The sequence below is a fragment of the Arctopsyche grandis genome, chromosome 8, assembly GCF_051622035.1.
Source record: "Arctopsyche grandis isolate Sample6627 chromosome 8, ASM5162203v2, whole genome shotgun sequence".
In the NCBI taxonomy this organism is placed as follows: domain Eukaryota; kingdom Metazoa; phylum Arthropoda; class Insecta; order Trichoptera; family Hydropsychidae; genus Arctopsyche; species Arctopsyche grandis.
In genome coordinates this window covers 1,393,465-1,419,791 of record NC_135362.1, presented here as the reverse complement: position 1 = coordinate 1,419,791, position 26,327 = coordinate 1,393,465, and the positions used below count along the sequence as shown (strand labels likewise).

The following is a 26,327-nucleotide window of genomic DNA, read 5'->3' as shown; positions in this document are numbered from 1 at the left end:
ACAAATATCGCCGCACTTTTTATTACATACATAAATCGTTAGATTTTGAGATCCTGAAAAACGAAATATCTATGGATTTCAACTTGTACATAAATCATATTCAAATAATGGTGACAAAGTGGGTAAGATGGTTTTTGCTAATTTGATGGAGGAACCGTTTCAACAATGAAATCATATAAATTGGCAAACTCTGATGGGGAACGATCGACTTGGAGTCACAAATATCCAAGGCTGACCAGCAGCATTAATAATTATACTCGGAATAAAATATTTTCAATCGGGGTCGAACCCGGCGCCTCTCGGTTCTTAGAATAAACGCAAACACCGAGCTATGCTGCTGCCTTTAAATGCATTATTGGGTCTGCAAAACAATTAGTCTTCACTTTGTGCTATGAAGAGTAGCCGAATTGCCCAGCATTGCTCAGGAAGGTGAAAGTTGGAATGAAAAAAGTTGAAAATATAACTTTTTAGAAATTTTTGTAGTCTATGGTCTAAAAAAGTTAACTCACGGAAAAGAATGTCGACAGACAAGTCTCTACCTATGAAATCTACCGTAATGAGAGACGCTACAAAATATCATATTAAAGACAAATCTCTCGACTTTATTTCCAAAAATCCTTTATCGAACAAAATATTATTTTGGGATCAAAAGTGTTTTTTAAAGAATATATACATAGTTTTGAATGAAATTACTTAATTAAATAAATATATTTATCAGTCAGTAGACAAGTTGTTCATCACTGATAAATAACTACGACAAAGAAGTCGCTAGAGAAAAGCCTTTCATAGTTACAGATCAAATCTATCCATCCGATTACGTTAATTAGTAAACCATGAGAAAAAATGCTAAAATTTGGTGGCTCCAAATTAAAAATTGTAGATTTAATAAACATACATACATATAAGGAGTACACATTTTAATGTATCCTCACCATATTAAATAATCTTATAAAAATATGATTTTGAAGGGGAACTTGTCGAGTTAAAAATACTTATAGTCACCGTTATGGACTAATTTGCCGAGCTCACAATTATGCGATTAATGTCAAAAAAAATTGTCGAATTGTAAGAGGAAAAGTATGCCAGAAACGCGACGAGTGAGATTTTTTCCCATCAATCCGCATGTGGACAAGTCATTGGACATGGTGTCGGTTTAAAAGTGACACTTCTGATGGAAACCCGGACAGAATGCTTACCGGTCTCTCCTTAATTGACAGGTGAAGTCGCATCATTTCCAAGAAGACAAAAAATAATAATTAAATTCGAAATCTGAAATTAGCAGGAAATAAAATTTTCCGATCAACGCTACGGTCGCGAGCGTCAAACTAATAAATAAATTTGAATATTTAAATGAAATAATGTGGTAATCAGTTCGATGGCGAATTCGTGAATTTTAATGTGTAAATTAGTTACACTAAAACCGCTGATTTACAGTACGAGGAAATTTTAGCTTTTCCACCTGCTAAATACATAGTTCAATTTATTAATGGATCGTTCAGGGGTTCTCAACCACTTTTTTTTTTTAAATTAATCTATGCTATAGCAATCCAGGCCAAAACTCGAAATACCGAAAGCACTCCTTGGAGTGCTTTCAGTGATATTTTATCCTTGTATTAGGTTTAACATTGATCGATAAAATGATTCCCATATTTGAAAAAATATTTATTTTTAGAAACTAGGGGCTGCAGCGCGTCGCAAATGATTGTGGAAGGGTATGTGCCTCACTTTGAGGCCATTCTCAAGATGAGAGCGGCCTCTCTACGTCTTCATATATTTTTATCGTCTAATTGTCTTCTTGCTGCTGTATCTTCTCATTTGCATTCTTCACTGTATGTATGTTCGATAGATGGAACTACTCCACCGACCGCCTTAAATACACATTAAATTGATTCATTAATTATTCAATTTAAAAAACACTAGTACGCCTGATCTATGCTATAGCAATCCAGGCCAAAACTCGCTCCTTGGAGTGCTTTCGGTGATATTTTATCCTTGTATTTAGGTTTGACAGTGATCGATAAAATGATATTTGAAAAAATATTTATATTTGGAAACTTTTAAGTTAAATTTATCACAAATAATAATAAATTATAATTAATAAAAGATAAACCATGAAAAAATATAGGATAAACTTGTTGAGATAATGAGATCATACGAATTATCATTAACATGAGAATACTCCCATCTGGAGTCTACCTAGCCGAGTCTAATTACTGTCTAATACGTTTATTTTTAATTTTGATAGCTTATAGTACTAAAAATCGTTTAAAATAAAAATAAAGGAAAGAAGTATGTATAAAATACATTGTAATATATTGGTTGATTATGCATGATATAGCGAGTTCGCTAAATCGACAGCTCGATAAAGACTAATAAATTTAATATTATGGGCGAAAATCCTTGAAATCGAAAATTTTCAATTTGTTTTCAATTTGAAGGGAATGTGTTAAAAATGACGTATTTTTCGATTCAACCATTAATTTGAGCGAGTTGATTAATAGTCGGCGATATTTAAAAGCCTTCCCGTTCCAAAATTTTCTCATAAAAATCTCAAGAAAAACCGCTCGTCTTCTCCGAACTGGAACGCTCGAATTTGATTGATTGATTTAATTAAATTCGACAGACGAGAGAGTTTATCGTCCTTTTTATTAGCCCCGATATTTACGCCGGCTCGATTTACACGTTGTTAATGTTGTTATTTGTGTATTTTGCAGATGGCCACATGATCAACACCAACTGTTCCTCGTCGCACAGTCGGAAAGCTCTCTGCTGCAAGATGTCTGTCGAATTCGACGTCTTTTTAGAAAGCAACAAAAAGTGAGTACAATTTTTTTTTACTATACAATACACTCCCGATTATCCGGGTCCATTGTGAAAAAAAACGACACGGATGATTGAAAAACGGCTAATCCTATTTGTTTATATTTCCGTTTTGAAACGAGATAATTTATATGTATGTAGGATCTAATTGTCAGGATACATAGGCAGTTGAGTAAAATGAAACTTTTTGGGTGGTTTAAAACATTGATTATTCGGCGGAGCGCCACAACGGACTGCCCGTCGCATTACATGCTACCAACCCCATCATTTATTCTGCTCACGCATGCCAACTTAATCGTTCTAGGATATAAAACTAAAACCCACACATATGTATATGTATACATATACATATGTATGTATATATACGGGTGCGGCTCGTCCATAGGGACTGATGTACTGCAGCACCCCAGAAAAATTTTGCATTTGCATTAATATAAACATCCACTACTCTTGAAAATACTCTCCAAAGACAGGTCGTGTTAGTACAATTACTTCATTAGATTTATTATTTTTTTATAAATCGAATTGTATGATGTATTTTATATATGTATAATATAAAAAGTTTTGTGTATTTTTTCTAAATCGGATTCATAGATGGTTGAATAATTTAATCCCAAAATATATTTTTTGCAAAACCGTGACCGGTTTCAATGGCTTTTTTCGGCACGAAATGGAAGGAAAGAGAAAATTCGTCAGAATTCGGCTAGTTTCTTTTTACACGTATTTTTTAAATAAATTTTACTTCATGTTAAAATTAGTGTTGCTGGTTTCATTTCGGATGAAAATTGAATAATTCCATTTATTTTGTAGATTAAGTATTCAAAATGGCAATTTTCGTTAGCAAAAGCTTTAAGATTAATATAGTAATGTTGTTTCTGAATTGAAATTTATGATTTGTATTAAAATGGCAAAAGTTTTGCTAACATACGGCAGTCATTATTTTTCAACATGTTTTTATTTCACTAAGAAAAATAATACACGGATAATCGAGCCTATGCATACTTTACATCGTTTACGGACTTGTTAATCCGCTCGATTCACGTTGTAAAAATTGAGTATGTTTGACGGGTGTCACAATTGTCGCATTCAAAGTTAGTCGTGATCGTCGTCAGAAATCGGATTAAGATGTCGTCGGCTTGATAATCGTTCAAAAAAATAAAACGAGGAATAAAAAAAAAGTACGCCCCCGCAGTCGACGGGTTAAATCGCGCGTTAGGAATTTCGATCTAGATAAATCTTAATAGGCCTCGCTTTGCGCTCTTAAGCCGGCTAAATCTGACAATTTCCTTCTAAATTGGAACGCCACTTTTTTTCACAACATTTTTTGTTTGTCTTTAGTGAACGTGTCGTGTCGCATACGCATTCTCTAGCTTATTACTATTACGCGTTACACTACATATATACATCTGGATTCAATTCTCACTGTTTTATTACACATGTACGATAGCCGCCATTTTGAAATTTATTCTCAATATATTTCAGTTTTCATCTTTTCAAATGCTGAAAATATTATAAATTTTTCCACCTTCTCAGCATTTAAATCAGGACTTGAAAAAATTGTTCAATCAAAGTTGGAAGTATCCGGTAAATTGCTCGAATACAATTGATTTCGAGCAATTTACCAAGAACCAAAGTTGAACGATTTATCTTTCAGCTGGTCTACAATCGATAAATCTGTAAGCTTTTTAACTCTTGAAGGCAATCAACAAAAAAAGAAAGTTCAAAATTTTCTATTGAACAAGGAATCTATTGAAGCCATATTCTTAGACGTTAAATAATTGGGCTTTGACTTTCGACTGGTACGTATCAAACATAGTTAGTGCACAGATGAATTCGATCGTTTGATCAAACGACCGGAACATTCCACGGATGATAATAATCGTAATAAAACCGGGGTATTAAATACTACGTGTAGTTGATTATCTGAGACCTAATTAAAATCTCTGTTTCTCGCCGGTTCGCCTATAAAACAATAAATATATAAAAAGTATATTCCACTGCTCGTAAATTTCCCAATAAACCGTTACATCCATTGTGTATCGATGATTTTTAGACATATGACGCGAAGGAAAGTTCCGACCTGTTATATTATATATCTTGTACATGTGTAATATTATATTATATAAGAAAATGGAACTCTTCTGGGATATGGAACTCGCTTATAAATTTAGCTGTGGCAGTTGTGAAATTGAATTGTAATAGACCTCTAGATTTATATGTATTTTTCCATTTTGCTATGGAATATTACTCCCCCTTTCAGTTGGGAAGTTTTAGTTCCCAGAGGAAATGAAGTCGCGACTGTCTGAGTCGTCACACTTTTACTAATTCTTTTTGCACCACCCGGTGGTTCTTTAGACATCTGCGTCACTTTTTTCCATCATTTTCTTTACTGTCTTTGGAATGTGCGTCGAGTTTTCGGAAAATTATTCGTTTTTACTATTGTTTTTCAAATAATTTCAACCTCAATTGTCTCTGTTTATAGGGCTGTTTACAAACAGTTTTTTTTTTACTTTTTAAAACTACCATAAACCGACACGAATAAAGCGCCACGTAAAAAACAAGTCGCATATGTACGTTTAAATACTTTCAACAATATGTAAGGTCAACAATTGAAGGTCAAAAACTACAATTTTCCAAATGGTATTCATAATGAACACACATACCTACTCTTCTTTTCGATTAATGGTACAAGTAGATGAATGTGAGGGACACTATCCGAGTCGGTCAAAGTGCACTTTTACACACAAAGTTCTCCATCATTAGTATTTTCATTTATCTATTTTAGTTGTTCAATTAATCTATCTGGAATATCATCCAAATAGCGAATCGAGACACAATTCCACGAATTGTTTACACATAGTTGTGCATTAAAATAATGAACGACGCAAACGAAACAATGCGATCGAATAAATTTCATAAATCAAAACGAACCACATAGTTTGTATTGTTATCGTGTGAAGCTTCACCGCTTCCATTATGAGAGAGGAAAGTCTCAACTCGTCTTTCATTGTGAACACTACGAGTATTTCTCATTCTTTGCACAAAGAATACAGCTTCCCGCTCTTTTTTTTTCCTTCAACTCGAACCAATTCCACTTTCAAATTCTCAATTTCATACCACGAAAGATACTTATCAATCGCAATGCAATAAAGGCATTGTTGTTACGATTGAATCCCACACCGAAAGTATCTCAACTTGAGGTCTCTCATTTCCCTGTAATACTGTACGCTCGTATTAGATTCAAATTGATTGGTAATTATAACTAAAAAAAAAAAACAACATTAATATAAAGGTCAAAACAAATCTTTGAAGTTTGGTTAAAGTTTAGAAAAGTTAATCAATACTATAAATAACCACAACATTTTATAGGTTAGACTTCAGGCTTCAATCAGATATATCAGTTTCACTCTGAAGAAACTATACACACCGGTGAGATAAGATGTATCTGGAATAGTTTTAGTCCCATTTATTTTCAATTTGATTTTGTTCAACTCAGAAGACAACAACAAAGTACATAAATGTGTATAATCACTTTTAATACCGATTAGAGTTTCCAATTATTCGACTTCATCAAATATTCGAATATCGAATAGTAAAATTCGAAATATTTGAATAGTTTTAAACAATAGAAAACAGTGTGAAATATTAATTCAAAATAATTAAAATGAGTGGGGTCCACATACATTAAAAAGAAAAAGTTAATTTATGGTCATTCATAAAATTTATTTTAATTTTAAAAATAATAATGCGTTAAATGTTTCAAAATTTAATCTCCCCTTAATTTTGTTTTTATTATTCCTGCTGTGGCGAAAACTCTTTCAGTTGCAGTTGACGTTGGTTTAATTGTTAATAAAGTTTTTAGAAGGATATCTAAATTTTCGGTTCGTTTTTTAAAGTTATCCAAGTAATTGAAATCCTTTTTTAACCTTTTGGAATTATCTTGAAATTTGAAAAAAGTACTTTTATAACATGCACGCGCGTTCAATCAATTTATTTAATTTGATAAAAAATACCCGGATCGATATCGTGTCACTACGAACTCCGAAACACAACAACATAAATGAAGCGACATATTTCTGCTTATCCATAAAAATTGCATTCCCGCTTCGGACTGTATTTTTGTTTCCGTTTCAAATAAACGCTGCAATAAGTTATCTTTCGTAAAATACATAAGTTCAATTTCAAATCCATTGCAGTGAGGCGATACAATGACTCCGAGTCGACGACTAATACGTCTTTCACACAATACACTGTTGCGTTACACATTTCGAGCTAAAATAAAATTGTATTGTGTTAAAAAAAATCTAAATTTGTAAAATATTTTATTATTCGAATAATTGCTCAAATATTCGAATAAGAATAGTTCAAAATAGGCCGAATATATTCGAATATTCGGATTGGAAACTCTAATACCGATACTGTGTAATTCGTATGCATGGATAATAGTTGCAGTATTCGTTGGATGTCGAGTGCAAGTGCATATGTGCATCTCATCGGATCCCTTCCCCTTCGTTTACTCGCTCCGTATCGCAACACCATCTGGGTACCAGATTGCGCCTGTCTGGATAACACAACACTGCCTACCTATACGTACGTGTTCTTGTTTTACGGACTTCTTTTCTTTCTGTCAGAAAGTGTTACAGTTACGGCTTTCGATAAAAACGGCAATTGATTGGCGCAGAGACGATAAGCCGACCGCTCTTACACTTTTTGACGACGTCGTTCCAAAAACGGGACGACCAAATTGAGGACAGTCGGGTCACGTAACCACACTCGATCTCTGGACGTCTCTGGAATTCTCCTCTTCTTGAGGAACTTCAAATCCCTAACCCCCTTCGATCCGTGTTTATGCTAATTGTGCGACACGGCCGCAATGCCAATTCCAAACTAGGATAACATGCAATGATACTATTATATACATACATATGTATGTACCTATAGTTTGTATAATATCTTGTCTTGTATATAAAACCGAAACGGCTTCTGATTGGCTGTCGTCAAAGTCGTTTCTGATTGGCTGGATTGGTCAAAAACGTTTGTGATTAGTCGGTCGTCAAATTTATATAAATTTAATAAAAAATAAATTTAATAAAAAAAATAATAAATTTAATAAAAAAAAAACAAATGGAGATTTTTTCATGGTTTTTATTTCATTAAAATTTGCCAAGCGAAGCCGGGTAGCACCACTAGTTATATATATATATATATATATATATATATATATATATATATATATATATATATATATATATATATATATATATAAAATTGATTCACATGTGATTTTTTACCGTAGCTGCATAATTAGTATCAGCTGTATGTATGTACATATGTCTAATGGATGCATCAAAATTAAAACTTTTTCGTTATATTTTTAAGGAAGGGGAGAGTTTCGAAACAAAAACTATTCCCCTTATTCGATTTCTTTAATAATTATTAAAGAAAATCATGTGTAAATCACAGGCAACATTATTAATTTTTATATATTAAACAGATTTTCTTAAATCATATAAAATTTGGCCAGCAGTATAGCTTAGTGGTTATATTAATAATAACCAATGAGAGGTTGGCGGGATCGATCCCTTCGGCTGGCGATTGAAAATAATTTATTCCGAGTATTATCTGTAGTGCTGCTGGTCACACTTGGATATTTGTGACTACAAGTACGATCGCTTCCTATCAGAGTTTGTCAATTTATCTAATTTCATTGCTGAAACGGTTCCTCAACAAATTGGGAAAAACCATCCTACCTACTACATATTTATTTATTTATTTGTTTATTGTTACAAATCAATATACACTCGCCATTACAGATTTGCTCCAATGCGACGGGTGTACGTTAACGAAATACAGAATACATAAACAATCAGAAATACAGTAATACATACATATACAATCAGAATATATAGCATATAACAATTAATCAGAAATAATAATCATAGAGACAACTATGGATTATTTTTTTTAATATAATAAATACGAAATTATAGAGATGTCTATAGAGATATCTATAGATTTCAGATTACTGTGTATAATTATTACAAATTATACACGGGCAGATTTTGTGACAACAGGAATCTAATACCAATTATCAGGAACCGTTTCTGCAATGATCAGATAAAATTGGCAAACTCTGATAGAGAAACGATCGATTTGGAGTCACAAAACCCCCAAATCTAACCAGCAGTGGCGAGGACTAGAAGCTTTGACCTCAGTGGTGCTAAATATATACGCTACCACTAAGCCAAACTGCTGGCTTTCACAATATGTCACGACTATTTGAATATGATTTCAAATTTGTAATCTATAGATTAATATATGTACAAATTTTATACTTTAGGTTTCGCTCAGGGGCAATCCCTAAACGGCATCATGGGAAAATATAAAATTGGGTCCATCGGCTATGCCGCCTTTCCTAAAGTGTAAATAAAATAGATGTGGTATATTTTAATCAAGTATAGTGCCCGCAATTGACAACCGTTGATAGGTATATATGTATATATACAGACAAATGTCAATTTTGCTCCGTATTTAGATATAATGAAGTGATTTTTTTTGTCGTTGCCGGAATTGAATCAACATATCTAGAATTTGAATCGCAGTGGGTTGTCAATGAAGATTAATGTTTAGTTGATTGGTATCGCTCTCATCAGGTCATCGGTTTGTAGCAACGGCCGTCCATTGAATGTAAATGATTCTTCTTTTTTTTTTAGATGCCTTCTGTGCTATTCAAATCATCTCTTCAAATATCATTTGCAAATATCCCGCAACTAAGAAAGATTTGATATGTTTTTTATTATTTTTTTTTGTTTCTTGAACTCTTCATGCATATGTACATTTATGTATTGGATAATTTATCAATCTAATTTTAGGTTTCTATAATACAACTACTATTAAAACCACCTATGCGACTGGTGAGGTTCCAATATAGCAGTGGCTCTTAACCTTTTCAGTGAGCCGCACCCCCTTGAAAAATGAATTTGTAATCTTTAATTTAGAAAAATACATTTATTGCAAGCTTTTTTTTCTTAGCGCACAGATATGCCACTTGATAGGACATTTTTAACAAGGGCTTTTGAATTGTTGCGCCACATAATTTTTTGATGGTATCAAATCGAGCCTTCTTTGACTTCAAGATGTTCAGACTACGAGCTGCACCTTCACCACCATGCACATTGTTGAAATGTTCTAACAACTTTGATGGCTTAAGATTGGAGTTTGAAAACATCTTGAAACATAAGATGCATTGAGGTCGTTGTGTACCATATACATATTTCTGTTGTACAAGTGAATCCGTAACCAACATAATCGTCTTTCCACTGGCGTTTTTTTGACATTGGGTGCTTTACTATGGTCAAATAATAATTAATAGATAATAATAATAATATATACTTCAAAATTTTGCGAGAAATATTCTTACGTTTTTGTGACCATAAATATCCTATTCGGGCTTTAATCACTGAACAATTATGTATGTATTTGTTTCTGCTTTAAAATGCTAGATAACGTTTGCAATCCAACTTTCGTGTGTACATATGCTAGTCTCAAGAAGTTTTTTGCTATACTGCCACTGTCGCAAAAACAATTGTAAACAGTATACCAGTGGAGACGACGGTGTGCAAATTCTGAGAAAACTGTCATTATTATTTGCGAGAAATAAGGAGAGAGCATGACACGATATCCTGCCATACATTATATTATTTTAGTTATAGCTACCCAAGCGCTTTCGTCACGAAAAAAATTGGCCGATGTCATCGAATATTAAAATAGTTTTCATATATCGCAAAACTAAATTTATATTATTAGAAACGCCTCCCGCACCCCCTGATATGCCTTCTCGCAACCCATGGGGTGCGCGCAAACCCGCACGTACAGGATCGAGTGAATCTTCTTCTCTCCATCTGACCCATAAAAGCATATTATTCAGTGGATAAAACTTCTCACATTCTGCATCAAATGAGTACATAAACGAGGGTAGATATGAGGTGGGGAGCGAATCTTCTCTAATGGGAAAGGATCAGTTGGTTGGGCTATCTATCCATAAGGTGTTGACGAAACATCAGTCTAAACCTGTAAATATTTACATTAAGATTTGAGAGTGTCGTGGAAGATACCGACACATATGTACATATGTGTCAGCAGTGGATGTATGTACGTATGTAGTTGAGGGACATTTACGAGATGGGTGACACGTGCTGAGCTGTAATCTGGTGCGTCGCATCTCTTATCGTCAGCCGAGGCGCCAATAGCTCCAGGCCTTACCGTTTTCTAGCATTTTCTCTCACGGAGGGAAATCCCGGCCCAAAGCCTTGGCAAAATATTTTCACAGGAAGTAAATATTTCCGCTCTTGGAAAAACAGTGAACGTGAGAGGAAGTGCCACTCCTAACGGAGAGCGAGGGAGAAACACACTCGGCAGTGCCGCAAATTGCACGTGAAAAACCCTGCATTTACTTCTCTACTAAATGTCATACAATTAAAGTTACATTAATTGAGCTTTTGTTTCATACTGCATTCTAGAGAAGTGAAACTTCCTATGTAGTGAAACACACTATGTTTGTTTTGTGAAAACGTGCAACGTTTTAACTTCGTGACGTCACATTCAAAGCAAAGCTCTTTTTTTAAATGCCACGTTAAATTGTTCTTAATGTAATACTTCAAGGCGGCCGATAGACCCAATTTTATATTTCTCCATGATGCCATTTTCGAGATTGCCACTGAGCGACAGCTGTGGTATTAAACTTGTACATATGTATATAAATTTTGAAATCATATCCAAACAGTGGTAACATAGTGATAAATTGGATGAGGAATCGTTTCAACAATGAAATCAGATAAATTGGCAAACTCTGATAGGAAACGATCGCCTTGGAGTCACAAATATCCAAATCTGACCAGCAGCACTACGGTCAACATTCGGAATAAATTCTTTTCAATCTTGGTCAACCTAGGGGGTTGAACCCGGCAATCTCTCTGTGGTTAGCATTAACGCAACCACCAAGCTATGTTGCTAACAATTTATTTCAGAATTCGCGATTACTTCTTGAAACAAGTCTCAAAACGCTTAATTGTAAATAAATGTAAATACATAAAGCATTCTGTTACCACTTTCCGGGAATTTTTCGAACGCCCAGCCTGTATATGTATGTAAATCTCATTCCAGACATTTTATGATGGAAGACTAATCGCCGTCCTTATACTCGAGCTTGTAGAAAACCCTTTGAATACGATTCGAGTTTATATGTACATATTATATTTTCCTTTCGGCAATTTTACGCACCATTTCCCTGTTTCATCTCACCGATATGTTTGCCTCGTCCTTTTTCCATGTACCAAATTTGTCAAAGTTTATTCTGCATCGTTTTTTATTATCACAACAACGTTTCTTTTTTATTTACCCAGCTAACTTCGGCTGATAGGTTCCGAATTTTCCTATTTTCGTAGCGTATTTTCCGAGCCTAATGTTTTCAAATAGCTGTGCCATGAATTGAAGGACTCTTATTCAAAAATTCCAATATTTTCAATTTAGAACTGCCAAATTTTGTATATGCATCTTCTTTTGGAATGGTTTTTTTATAACTTTCGTCCATCCGAGTAGCTCTAAAACTAGAGTTTGGTACTTGAATTCAAAATCTGATCTGGCAGTGGTTTTTAACGCGTGTTTCTGTGGCCAAAGTGTTATTGAATAGAGATGATTGCGTCCGTCGGTCATGTCGGTCGTTTGAGCTCTTTTTACAATGGATAGTAATTGTCAAAAAAGCCGCACGCCTCTGTTCGGATTGATGCTGGGTATTTTTTGTGCAAGTTTTGGAGCATTTGTATTCGAGCGGAAGCTGCTACCACCGTAACTAATGTTATTAATTATGATTCGACGCCGACCGATGGTCCCTCGTTATGGGAGAGAGAACCTTCTACAACCAAGGTGGTTTACCTTTCAGTATAAAATTAAACTGTCTCTTTTGGAAAATGTTTTCATTGTGAAATTTTTCTTTTGACAAGTTTGAATTCGGTATAATGAGGAGGCGGCGGGCGTTTGATCTGTTGTCTTGTTCTTGGCAGTTGTACGCCTGTCATGAAAATGGTATTGTTCATATAATAGATATGTATTACTCAAAGACACAATTCGTGACCGACGGAAATTATTTAAATATTCTCGTAGGAAAAGGGTTAAAATATAATACATCATTAACACAAAATATGTAGTCGAAAACAGGCGCTAGTTTTATGCCTAAATTTTTTGACATACTAGTACAGAATGTATGTATATCGAAACTAAGCAAAAGTTATTACTAGAGCCCGGATAACCAAGATGCCTTTTTTACAAAGCATTTACAACAATTAAACAATAAGCGGCACCTTGGCTATCCGTAATCTAGTTATTACACCGATAGTTGTCGCCATTGATAGTGGGACATGGAAAATTTTGATATGCGGACATGGAAAATTTTGGCCCAATAAAATAGAAATGGCTAGAAGGATGGACGAAAGGTGGACAAAAGAAGTGCTTGAATGGTACCCGAGAGAATGCAAAAGGGTAAAAAGAAGACCGCAAGGAAGGTGGGTGGACGAAATTAGGAAAATGTGCGGGGTGAGATGGATGAGAGTTGCGCAAAACAGAGACGAGTGGAAGCGTGTTGGAGAGGCCTTCATCCAGCAGTGGATGGCTAATGGCTATAAATGATGATTCTCTAACTTTGTATTAAAAATACTAATACTATTTAGTTATTAATATGAAACGAAAGTTATGCAAAAAAATAGTACATACCTGTAGATGAAAACTCCATAGTGTGAAAACAAAAAATACACTTAAGAACTTTGAAAGCAGTGCGTTCAGTTTAACGTTTAAAACGAGACTTATTCAGGTGACAAATATTGCCGTCACAAAAACTTTTTTTGTAAGCGATATGTATTTTATTTATTGACCAGACATAAAAATTATGCTTTCTCAGGAACCACTTGTTTATTCTATACTGAGAAATATATAATTATTGGGATTTACACATCGTTTTGGACTTTTGCACACATAGATTATCAATTTCAATTTCAAGTTTGCGACGTGCCGTTCTTCTCCGTGTAATTTCACCCTTAGACTTACTTACCTCGTAAAAACACAGTAGGTAAAAACACATGAAGAACACCAAACCCAATTTTGAAATCGAATACAGTAAACAAGCTATATATGTATATATGTATTACAAATCGCATCATTTAAATAGATCGCATTAGTATTTGCGCAGGTAAACATTTTCTATTGAGATGAAAGGGTGTGCTGTAGGGATGGGGAGTAGCGAAAAACGAAGTTTTCATTCGTATATAGGAGGAAAAAGTAAATCGGGAACCCGTCGAAGAGGGAACGATGCGAAAAAGAGAAAAGTTAAAGTAGGACAACGAGCCCAAAGTGGGACACACCAGGTTACCTTTATATTTACGCTCCGATGCGTTCCCCGAATTTTTTTTATTTTTTTATTCATATGTGTAGTCTTTTCGCGGCAGGAATATAATACGTACAATGAAATTCGAGCCCGGAACGGATTTTAATACATTAGGCATATGCACATACTTGTGTATAATATGTACGAAACCATATCTGCATACGTAACACAAACAATGGCGGCCGATCAAAACCAGCCGAGTTGGCGTAAAGTATACATGCGGAATATCGTATACGTATAACTCGGAATTATCAGGGTTTTGTTTTGTGACAGGATCAACCAGCCCACTGTTGTGTCTGAGGATTACTCGGTTATGCTTCGCATGTATGTACATACATATGCTAATATTCGCAACCTGGTTAAGTGGGTCCAAAATCGAATTCATGAACCCGCCTGCTTCATTATTTGATAATATTTTGAGTGTGTGAAAGACCTACTACCTACTTGTTTGTCGTCGTCAGTGTGCGAACGATGCGCTATGCGATAAATCGCCACACATGTGAGCCTCATTTAAGATAAGATAAAGGAAGACGGCTTTTGGAAGAAGTCTGAACCAGGGATCAAGTTTTTTTTCAATTTTCACTCATCTGAGCAGCGCCGGGTAATTCAGCTACTATTATATACATACATATGTATGTCAGTTTAAGATGAAGAATGGGGTATTCGATTCGGCGGCACCGACGGGTTAAAATCGATCAGTCAAAACGACTGTACGGAAGCGTGACCGTATGCAGATACGTATAATATATAATAGATAGATATATTATACACCCGCATACATATATTTTCTTCGTGTGAATAGAAGCCGTGATTGAATAGAGGCGTTTTTTTTTTTGAATAAACTACACGTGTAGGAGAGGAGGAGAGAAGTGCTCTCGCGTTTTGAAATATCTGGTTCAAGTAATGTGTCGTGATGATATCGCATTTTTTTAGTGTATTATATAATATTGTGTATGTTTATGCGAAAACAGTGGGTTCTCGCGACGCCTTTACTGCCGTATTTATTTATTTATTTCAGGATTATCTGGATTACCGTTTCGCTCGGAATCGAGTAGATTTCGAGTTTTCGCTCGTACTTTACGTGTCTCGAACGACTTTGCCTCTATTTAAATATACTATTTATCAGCTTTATTTAATCGGTTAAGAAGTGTGTTTCGCGCATTTCGTTCCGTTCCATTGGAAACACCTGGAATTTAATGGGAAATGTGCCTGGATCGAACTGTGAAATGTTTCCATCGGAAATTTATTTTGCAATTTTGCAATTTTATATAAAATTAATTTATTGCGTTATAATTTATAATATAGTATCGATAATGATAAATTCTTTGATCAAAATTTTGCTTTATACATATTGAAACTTTGAATGTATCAAATTTTAAATTTGATTCTCGCGAATCAACTTTTCAACTATTTGTCTTAATTTTCTCGAATGATTAAGCTTCAGTTCAAATTCAAACTTCTAGTGGGGTTCAGTTTCAAATTCAAAAATTTATGTCGAGACACAATCATTTAAAGCAGTATTTAAAAAGTTCAAAAATGTTATCAGAATATGCTATGATAATAAACATCTACGACAGACGAGCAGCTTGAGTCTCATCTATAATAAAATCCCTATATTTCTTGCAAAAAACGGTACAAATAAGACTCATTTACCGTATCAAAAAGCTTTCATGCTCATGTTTTTCAAAATATTTTATTTCAAAGCTACATGGATGATAGTTTTTTTTCATATTTTGTGTGAGGATAAATAAAAAAGTAAGTAGTGTGAAAGGCAACACAACTTTTACGACCGTACGAACATGAATACAAACTACCCACTTCCAAGATTTGAAATAATATTCAAGCCACTCACTACTTACAGAAATTAAGTATTTTTATTATTTCTTAAGTAGTTTCTTCTCTGAATTTCATATCTGCTTTTCATTGAGGAGATCGGTCTACAAAAATCCAACATTCAGTCGATTTCAGGTATCGATTTCAATCAGGTACTGAAATTTGGAGATTTCAGCTGACCCGGACATAGCAATGGGTGCCCAAAAATGTACACAAGAGGCACCTACATATGTACATATGTAGGTACCTATAAGAGGTACCATTGTGATAGCCTGGTCGTGCGTTGAACGCTGCCAACCGGATGGCCGCCATTGTGCGATCCAACTTCGCTTTTCAATTCGGCGTCCATTCAACACCTCAACATCCACACTTTGCATTCGAGGCTTCGAACCTCGCTTAGACCCCTACTTTGAGTCCTCCGTAAAAAGAACCCGGATTAGTTCGAAATGCGGGCCCTTTTATTCCGCAACTCTAGAAGGAATACCATAACAAGCTTAGCAATCTACTGATAGATGTACTTTTTAATATCACACGAAGCTCTCTGGCTGCAGACATATATCTATATATATATATATATATATATATATATATATATATATATATATATATATATATATATATATATATATATATATATATATATATAAAAATCAATGTTTGTCTGTCTGTCTCGAATAGACTCCTAAACCACTGAACCGATTACGATGGAACTTTCAGGATTTGTTGTATGCATATCCGGGAAGATTACTGTGAAAAAAAACGGGATAAAACCTCTTAATAATAATTCGTAATTAAGATTTTATCGACACGAAAGTATGAAGTGCCAGTGTGTAGTTAAGGAAATGTTAACGTTGGTAACCAACTTGCGCGCACGCATGCCAGCGTTCAAATACATTACGTACCACTCATAGCAATCCTACATATGTATATAAATCCATGTTTGTCTGTCTGTCACGTATGCGTTCCTATACTTTATTATAATTTAATTTGATTAATAAGTATTAGTTTGAAACTGAAACATTCACTTATCGAAACGCATCGAGAAAAGGGAACGGGAATCGCATATGTTATTGTACAATGGAACATTCAGGATTTATTGTATACGTGTCCGGGGGAAGCTTACTGTGATAAAAAAATCTGCCAAAAACAGGAACAGAAACGGGAAAAACGGGAATGAGTGGCATTGCAACGCAATAATTTCAAATGTTTTCGCGTCGCGACATGCGTTGTTAGGGTAAAATAACATATAATTGGATAATTTCAATTATATAAAACGAGCCTGCGTTTTTCCGACAAATGGGAACGGGAACGAGAACTGGAATGGAAACGGTTCAGCTAGTAGTCAAATAAAAAAAAGCATCGTACCCAAAAGTCTTGCGCCCATATGACTACCTAATATCAAATGGCTTGCGCCCACTTGTCGCGTGCCGTTCCCACTGTGCCAGAGTTATATATGTAATATAATATACATGATCAAATACAGCCCGTATAGCCGTCAATTAGTTGTAGCGTGGGCGGTGTCGTCTATGACTCGTACGAATCCTTGTCAGTTCTGTTTAACAGGACCCTCATTAAACTCGTCACAGTTGTTGCCGAGATTAAATTTGACCGCTGGATCTTACCAGCCTTCAAACAAAACGTGTCCGCCATGACGTGGGCCAATTACGTCTCAAAACTACCTCAAAGGTGTTCCTACGTCCGTCGTTAATCCCAATAATACAGAGACGTGTTTCTGAATGACCAGCTGTCTTCGTCCTACACATAGTTCACAACATGTAATTAGTTTTGCCCTATTTTTGGACCATGCGATATACGTACATATATCGTTCGTTTTGTACGATAATCATATTTTCATAATTATATGACAATCATATTAATGTAAATACTAGTGCTACCAATCCCAGAAGATTACTTCAGCAATGGGATTGCGGTGCCAGGAATTTCCGATTCCGGGATCCCGGAATTGGAAGCCTTAGTAAATACATACTACATACAATAAATATATACATCAACGAGCAAATGCAAACGTACTGCATTGTGATATAAATGGATAGGATAGGCCGATTTTATGTAGAACCTTCTCGACAATTAGATAAAAATATTCGGATGTGACCAACCCATGACTTTATCTATGTATTTGAAGAATATAAGAAGGTCACAAAACAAAATTCGATATAGAACCGTACATAAATATTCACACATACCGGCAGCATCATGAAATACTAATAGCTATGACAGCATTTTCGATACAAATTGAGCGCAAATGTATGGAAACTTGCACAAGACAAAAGTTCTACTTCCGGTTGTCGGATTATGTTCAAATCTATTTTATTACTTAAAATGTCGATCAGTATTGTACACAATAAATATTAAGAAGATTAAAATAATTTAAAAGTTCAAAATAAAATAATGAAATATTGGTTTAAAATACTACTTCCGGTTTACGAATTCGGAAAAAAACATTATCACCTCTAAGTTAGTACATAAAGAATACAAATATAAATTTTCAGCTTGATACGTCGTATCGATAAGAATTTCAGTAACCGATACTAAGTTTCAGTTCGATAGGACTAACGGTGTTCAAAAAATCCCCACACACATTTTTTCTAGATCATGAAACGTGATCAGTGATCGATTCTGAGTTCGAATCAGTCAAAATCTCGAGTTAGAATTTTTGCATGATCACAAAACGTCATCTATTGTTTGTTTTACATTGTGCAAGACACAACTTCGAAATCTCACTATTCATAGATTGAAACACAATGATATGCATTAGTGTGTACTGGCGATTTTTCCTTATCAAGGCAAGAAAGTTCACCAAAAAAGCCATACTTCTTTAACTTGGTTCTCCCAAACTGTTATTTTTATTTTTCATATTGATACAACTAACACTTTAAATAGTGCAAGGCAATATTTATTTCCCACAATTCTGAATTGGATCATTCTGCTCACCTTTAATACAATGCATGTAAGAACATTGATATAGATCGAGATTGACATGGCATTCGATGCTCTGTCTCCTACCGCAAAATATAAGCTTTCACGTCACGTATTAAATTGCTTCATCTGACATATCCGCAACTTTTATTGGGACGCAAGCGTTAAAACGGTTGACGACACCATCGTGATTCGATGTCATATTTAGTGAATTGGCCTTCATTGGCCTCATCCTGTATTCGTTTCGGTTTTTGTCCGAGAGAATTTAGCTCGTTTAACGAATTGTTCCTTCTGCACTGCTATGGCACAGTGTGAGGGAAATTGTCCACATCGTACATAAATCTCAAAAAGGGTGGGTGTGTGCAGATTATGCCCATACAGGGTGTGTCAACTGAAAGCCTCGAAATAGTGTCGTCTTGGGTAAGAGGGGTCTAATGTATATTTTTATTGATACGATATAGCTCTCGTATATCCAAGCGAATTTTTCTTACCATCCCCTATTTATATATGTACATATATGGAAGTCGTTCCATTTACGAAGACCCACCCCCACTCATATAATACATATTAATAAAACAGAAAATCTGTTTCTTTCTTTTGCAAATTTGTATAAGTTGGCATTTAAAACGTTTTGCACATGACTGGTTACATAAAATTTAGACTTTCAGATTTCATACCCTTGATACAATATAGTGGCCTAAAATCAACATCATAAAATAAATAGATAACGTTTATTTTATATTAATGAATTAGACCTGAGTGAAGCCGAGTACTTCTGCTAATAATCGTGGTATGACTAGGGCTAAACACGTATTTTTCTAACAATATAAATGTGGGTGTCTCGTATGAAACACCCTGTAAATATATATGTATGTATGTATATACATAGATGGTTCAAAATAAATAATTATGGTAAATGAGGGTTCTCCGGTGCGGTCGGATATTAAACATGTTGTCGAGTTATCCGGAATTGTTTATCGCTTTCGATTACGGGTACAAGGCACCGAATGGGTTTAATTTAATTCCGCCATTGAAAGACCGCTTTTCGCGAGTTATTTATTATACATATATGCCGCGTGAAAAATTAGTTCGACACGCGTCGGAAAATTGTTCGGAAAATTTTGATTAAGTATACATACATATGTATGTATGTATATGCATACTATGTATTGTGCTCACATTTTTAGCGTTTATTTTTAATTGGAAAACGTTTGTGCGAATTAAACGGTATTTATTGCGCTTCCACTTTTCCCTCGTTTCTTTGCCGTTTAATTGGAAAATTCTCAAAGCGCCCAAAAGAAAGTGCGTTTATTCGAGACGCGCTGTTTATCATACTTATTTATTTATAAGCGAAATTATTTCGCTCGGCGTAAATTACACGGGCCTTAATTCCGAAAGGTCAAATGTCACCCCATTTGTGTCAATTTCGAGGTATTCTCCATTCGTTCAGAGACAGTGCAAAAGTACGGGATTGAGCAATAAACCGAAAAGTACGGGAACGAGCAATAAGCATTGACAGTTCCTTTCTTGTCATATCGCTACTACATTTGTTTTTCTACTTTTTTTTACGTATGTACAAATAGTTTTTATCACTCGAAAATGAGATGGACCATTAGACCAAATTTCAATTACTAACTGGCAAAAAGCTCTGTGAAAGAACTTTCTTCACTATATTACTATTAGTAACATTTAATTTTTAATTTGACTGTTCAAGAATTGTTAAAAAATAAACTTAATTAAGCCAGCAGCATAGCTTGAATTTATTCCCAGTATTATCTGTAGTTCTGCTGGTTGGACCTTGTGACTCCAAGTCTATCGTTTGTTTCTATCAGAGTTTGTCAATTTATCTGATTTCGGTTCCCAATTAAATTGGCAAAAACCATCCTACCCACTTTTTCACCAATATTTGAATATGATTTAAAACTTTATATACACATGTATGTATGTATATACGTACAAATTTAATACCATAGATATCGCTCAGGGGCGACCGGATAACAACATCTTGGGAAAATGTTTTTAAAAAATTGGGTCCATATAAATGAATAAATACACTTCACGTGTCGAGGACTCTCTACTGGACCTTAGCGATTTAAATTTATTCAAAGATTGCTACACATCCCTATCATAGCTCGGCCGTAGAATATTACATGAAAATTAGTGAATTAAAAAGGTATACGAGAAAGTGTGAGAGCTGGTAATATTAAGATGAGAGAGGAAATGAGAGTGAAAAAGAAATAGTTATAGGCGTTTAAGCAATTAAAATCTGACAAAGCTAGATGACAGCGAAAAGGGATATTCACCAAGAAAACGCCAAAGCGATCGCAGTAGGCGAACATTTTGGGCGATTAACGTCAGGCACATGTTCGTGGGAGAGTTTTCAAACGCGTCTAATACGATATTTTTTCACCTTCGTAATGGCGGATGATACCTTTACTTATATTGATGACCAAAATGATCAATATGGCAAAGCATGAAAAAGATCGGATAAGAGGCAAATTTATTTCTTAATAGTAATCGTAAGTAAAACATAAAAGAGGTATGTAATAAAAAAAGGAACTTAACCACTATTCCACATGCGAGTTGCGAAGGGGCGGTAGAAAGCCGCGTTCGGATAGCGAGCTGTCATCGCTTCGATTAAGATTCCGATGTCACTTTTTATGAGTTCACTAATGATAAAACTCCTCTGGTAAAATATCAGAGCCATCTAAAGAGTGGAAGTGGTTCAAAATCAGATGACAAATTTTGACGGGCAGTAATTTCACGGATCTAACCGAGTGACCTCCGCCACCAATTGACGCATGAGTGCCAGATCTTTGCTCTAATAGATGGCATTTCAATTGAGAATCACTGACATTGTATAGTGTCGGTTCGGTAAAAGTAGATAGTCGTTGCAAAGTGGTGTCCGTTGTCGCAGTGGGCAATCTCATTGGCACAAGCGGCACGTACCCAGCAACCAGCCTCTCTTTATCTTGGCACGTCGTCGTGCGACCAAACGTGCTACTTAAACTTGTGACAAAAACCAGTAAACCACTGCACGAATGCATCTACGACAGAAGCATTGCACAAATGCTGCACACACCTCTCATCGCGCCACTAATGATCCTTCCAACAGATTATTTCAAACTTAATTTCATACGGTATGTTTCATGTCTCAACACCCTGAATACCATTGAATTTTATTTTTTATTTATACCAAGAAGGCCTAAAAGGTAACCCCAATGTGCCTTCCTGGCCAGAAACATTGTACATTTGATACGCGTATTATACAAACTAAATACATATCAATTAACATCCACAGAAACATCTATGGTCAAATCTGTATTTATTTGCATTTTATACAATTCAGCGAAACTCGAGATTTGCGAGAAAATTGGTAAGGTTGCCAATTTGTTAGAACCGTTTCAATGAAATTCATATAAATTGGCAAACTTTGATAGGAAACGATCGACCTGGAGTCACAAATCCAAGGTCTGGTTAGCAGAAACCAGTGGGATTTGAACCCGTGACCAAAGCATTACATGCTAACCGCTAGACCATTCTGCTGGTTTCAATGGCAATAAGTCGTCGATATGACGGACTAATATAGACATTTTTTTTATATAAAATCCTTTATAATATAATCGGCCAGCATATCACGTGTCATTCATTGACTCATATATAGCATTAGACTAAGCTCATACGATAGGCATTTTTATAATTTTGATCGTATGTCAATAATGAATTTGAATAAAAAATAATTCAAACTCGACATACATACATACATATGTAATAAGAAAAATCCCACTGCCCAGCAGAGACTAGTGGGATTTGAACCTCCATAACTACGCTACAACGCACGGAATATAATCAGGGTCATCACATATTCTCTACAGAAATTAAAGTTTTGTTTTGATATATGTAGATTTATTTACAATTTGAGTGGTCTTGGGCGTTGGTGGCCAATCCGTTTCTTTTCTCGGTTGAAGAATTATTTTTATCCACTTTTTTGTATTTGTCTGTCCTTGGGAAGTCTTAAATTAACGTGTAATGTATAGTTTCAACAAAAATATGTATAACATAAAATGGACGATGTTTATATTAATTAAACTTACATAATTAGTTATTAATATAATTGGGTATTCGGTGCCACCAAGAGAAACGTTTTTACCTTTATTTAAAAATAATTTTTACATTTCTCTGGTGCCACCCCTGAAATGTTATGTAGAATGCGGGCGATCGCCATGACACTTTTAAAAACTGTCAAACTACGATGTTAATTGAATAATATGTTACTTAAATGATCAATTTACTTATACAAATGTATCCCATGTTGTTTATTGGGTGTTTTTGAATGCATTGTGCAATTTTTAACGATGCACTTGCCCATCTTGCGAGTAATATAAACAAACAGAGAAGTTTTTGTCGGACATACGTTGAGTACCAAGCATCAAATACGAGCGACGCCAAAAAGATCTGAAAAGGTCTGTGAACATTTCTCACTTGACAACAATATGACGCCTAAAGCCACTTCTATTATTATAACATTTCTCTGATAAAAATATGTAGGTTCAATCGCCAAGGACTTGTATGCACAAGTTCGGTGGGCCCCATAAATTTGAGAAACACTGGCTTACATTGTTATCGAATGGTAAATAATATAATTTGAGCCGAAAGGGGTTGTTAAAGCGCGGGTCAAGACTTGGGGGCCGTGCGCAAACACCGAGCCAATTATAACATAATATTATCTCAATTTGGGAACTTTGGCCGCCTTCGAAAATATCTTGCAAACATACTAGTGTTTATTTTGTCCGATGAATATTAATTGCAAAGTTGATTTCATCCAGTGTCAAATATTGTTTTTCGACCGAAAATTACGTACATACTATAATAAGCAAATGGTCTTCGGCGTCTTCACGACAGGATCAAAAACCCCAGTCCTCGTCAAATATTTGCGTTCGCGTGTCGAGTATTTGAACATCTTTGAGATGAGGGGGGTGGGGGAGGCGGAAGGAAGGGGAGGGGGCAACAATAATGTAACCTTTTGAAGGCGGGTCGTTCCGATATTGAATTACACGTTTCTGCGCTCGAAGGGTATTCTATTACACATTATCGACAAACGAGTGACGATAAATTTTTAATAAAGCTCCTTTATTCTTCACGCGCTATTTGGCATGCTAAATTCCAAATACAAATTCACATATACAGAGTGCTTTTAAATCCAATTCAAACCAATCGTTAAAGTGGCCATTCGCTCAAAGATTTCTCTAGTATTTTTGACGTGCTTACATAGCTGTTTTTCAAAGATCAGCAACTTTCCTTGAAATATGTAGAAGGCTTTTTTTGTTATTTTCGATCTGACGTTTGATGTGGGAAAAGGTTAGCTTACGAATCGGTTAGGAGGCTTCCAGATTCGAGAATAAGATTCAATCGACCATAGGTTGGAATCATCCTAGTCGCGAAGGTGGTTTTTTTATGCTTAATATGCTTAAAAGTAAGTTAGTGTAATATAGAAGAACAAAACCGGTCATTAAAAAGAAATTAAACATATTTTATATATTATTGTTGCGTAGAGGTGGGTGAAGGATCCAAACAAAAGGCCAACGTCGCTTCACAGCATTTATTGGGTGATTAACACTATGGCGGCCGCTGACTCATATTTGTATCATGTTGGGTGCACAACGCTTAGTGGCCGCTGGTACATATATGATTTACGACTGAGTGAACTGTTTCAGTCCGCCGATAAATTTTTGTATCACGTTTTCGTCAATCATTTGTGGCTGATGATACAATTTTGTATCACGTTTTTGTTTATGACGAAAATGTGATACAAAAATATATCAGCGGACTGAAATATATTCTGCGCGAAAAATAAATTCGCGCAGTCGTGAAGCAAATATGTATCAGCAGCCAGTAAGCATTGTGCACCCAATATGAGACAAATATAAGTCAGCGGCCGCCAAAGTTTTAAGGAGATCTACGCACTGCCAGTGCTCCGTCCAGAATGCCTTGGTATCGCTTATAAAGGGCAGGTCGCTCAGCGTATCTTCCTCGACACGTTTGTTTACCTATTGTTGTAGTCACGTACCAGTTATGTAGTCCCACGCTGTCAGTTCTGATAACTCAAGCGGGAAGTAGCTGGGTGCCGTTACCGACCACTAAGTCCATTCAGAGGTCTCCATTGTTAGCCGACAGCACTTAAGCCTGGAGATAATCCTCGAAAACCAAGTATAACGGCGGCTCCTTTTAGCATATGCTACATTATTTTATTATTTTTATTACATACATACATCATATCGATGGCTTAGTGCACAGATATTGTATGTCCATTTTTGAATTTGTATCGAATTTTATGTTTCAAAAACATACAATATATATGCATCAAACCATCGATATGTGCCATGATAAGAATTACCCCAAGGCGACACATATATTAATATTATATATGTATGTTTAGATTATTTTTGTACATTAGCACTAACAATTTTTCAAACACAACAGTACATAAAATACAATAGACACATACATATATGGACAATCAACAAAATTTTTGATAAACACCAAATTTGTGAGAAATACATCATGTAGGTAGCATATATTTATATGGTTTAACAAATTCGAGATGCCAATAACTCGAATTTGTGGGAAACGGAAGGGTACGGTCGATCTGTATTTTTAATAATCATAAGATCTGAAACTGGAAAGCTATGAAACTATCAATGAAAGAACTTTGCTCCACATATACATATTATCTAAGATTAAATTGAAGTATAATCGTCTAAAATATTATAATAAAAATGGGCCCAAGAGAATCTTTTGAAATTGCTCCCATTAGATTTCCAATATTTATAGAACTTATGGCATTATTCGAAAAAGTTCGCGTGTCTCTATCGATAGAGCTTCTCCTATTAACAAGAAACAGAACCATTTTATTTCTTCCGCAAACAAAGTGCAACTGCAAAAGAGATCGACGCATGCAGATTGTAAAGTCACGCGAACCATTTTCCACGTTCGTTGCGTGTCGTGTTATCAAAACTACTAAATATACTCGGCCACAAAATACTCGGAATTGTGTAGTTCAAATATTTGACGACAACATCATCATCATCTTCCTCCTCATCCGAGAAATTCGAGAAGTCCCCTGTAAAAACAACCGGGCTTCGTTTTAAAACGATTTTGTTATTCTTGCGTGTCTGTTTACACACGTGGTTTTCGTCTCCAGTGTGCCATACCACACACCCACAAGATCGGACACGTAGAATGTGATCAACCCACAGTCATACAGGTTAATACACAATTTGGAACAAACAAAGGGAAGATTTCGAGT

At 35.2% G+C, this 26,327-nt stretch overlaps 1 protein-coding gene across 1 annotated transcript in view; it reads left to right on the top strand.

The window, feature by feature from the left end:
• The window catches only part of fng (Fringe glycosyltransferase), a 131,233-nt gene that overhangs the window by 54,532 nt on the left and 50,374 nt on the right, over nt 1–26,327 (top strand). The window contains exon 3 of the mRNA XM_077435844.1: nt 2,715–2,817. Within this exon, the coding sequence (XP_077291970.1) occupies nt 2,715–2,817 (103 nt within the window). The remainder of the gene's footprint in view (nt 1–2,714; nt 2,818–26,327) is intronic.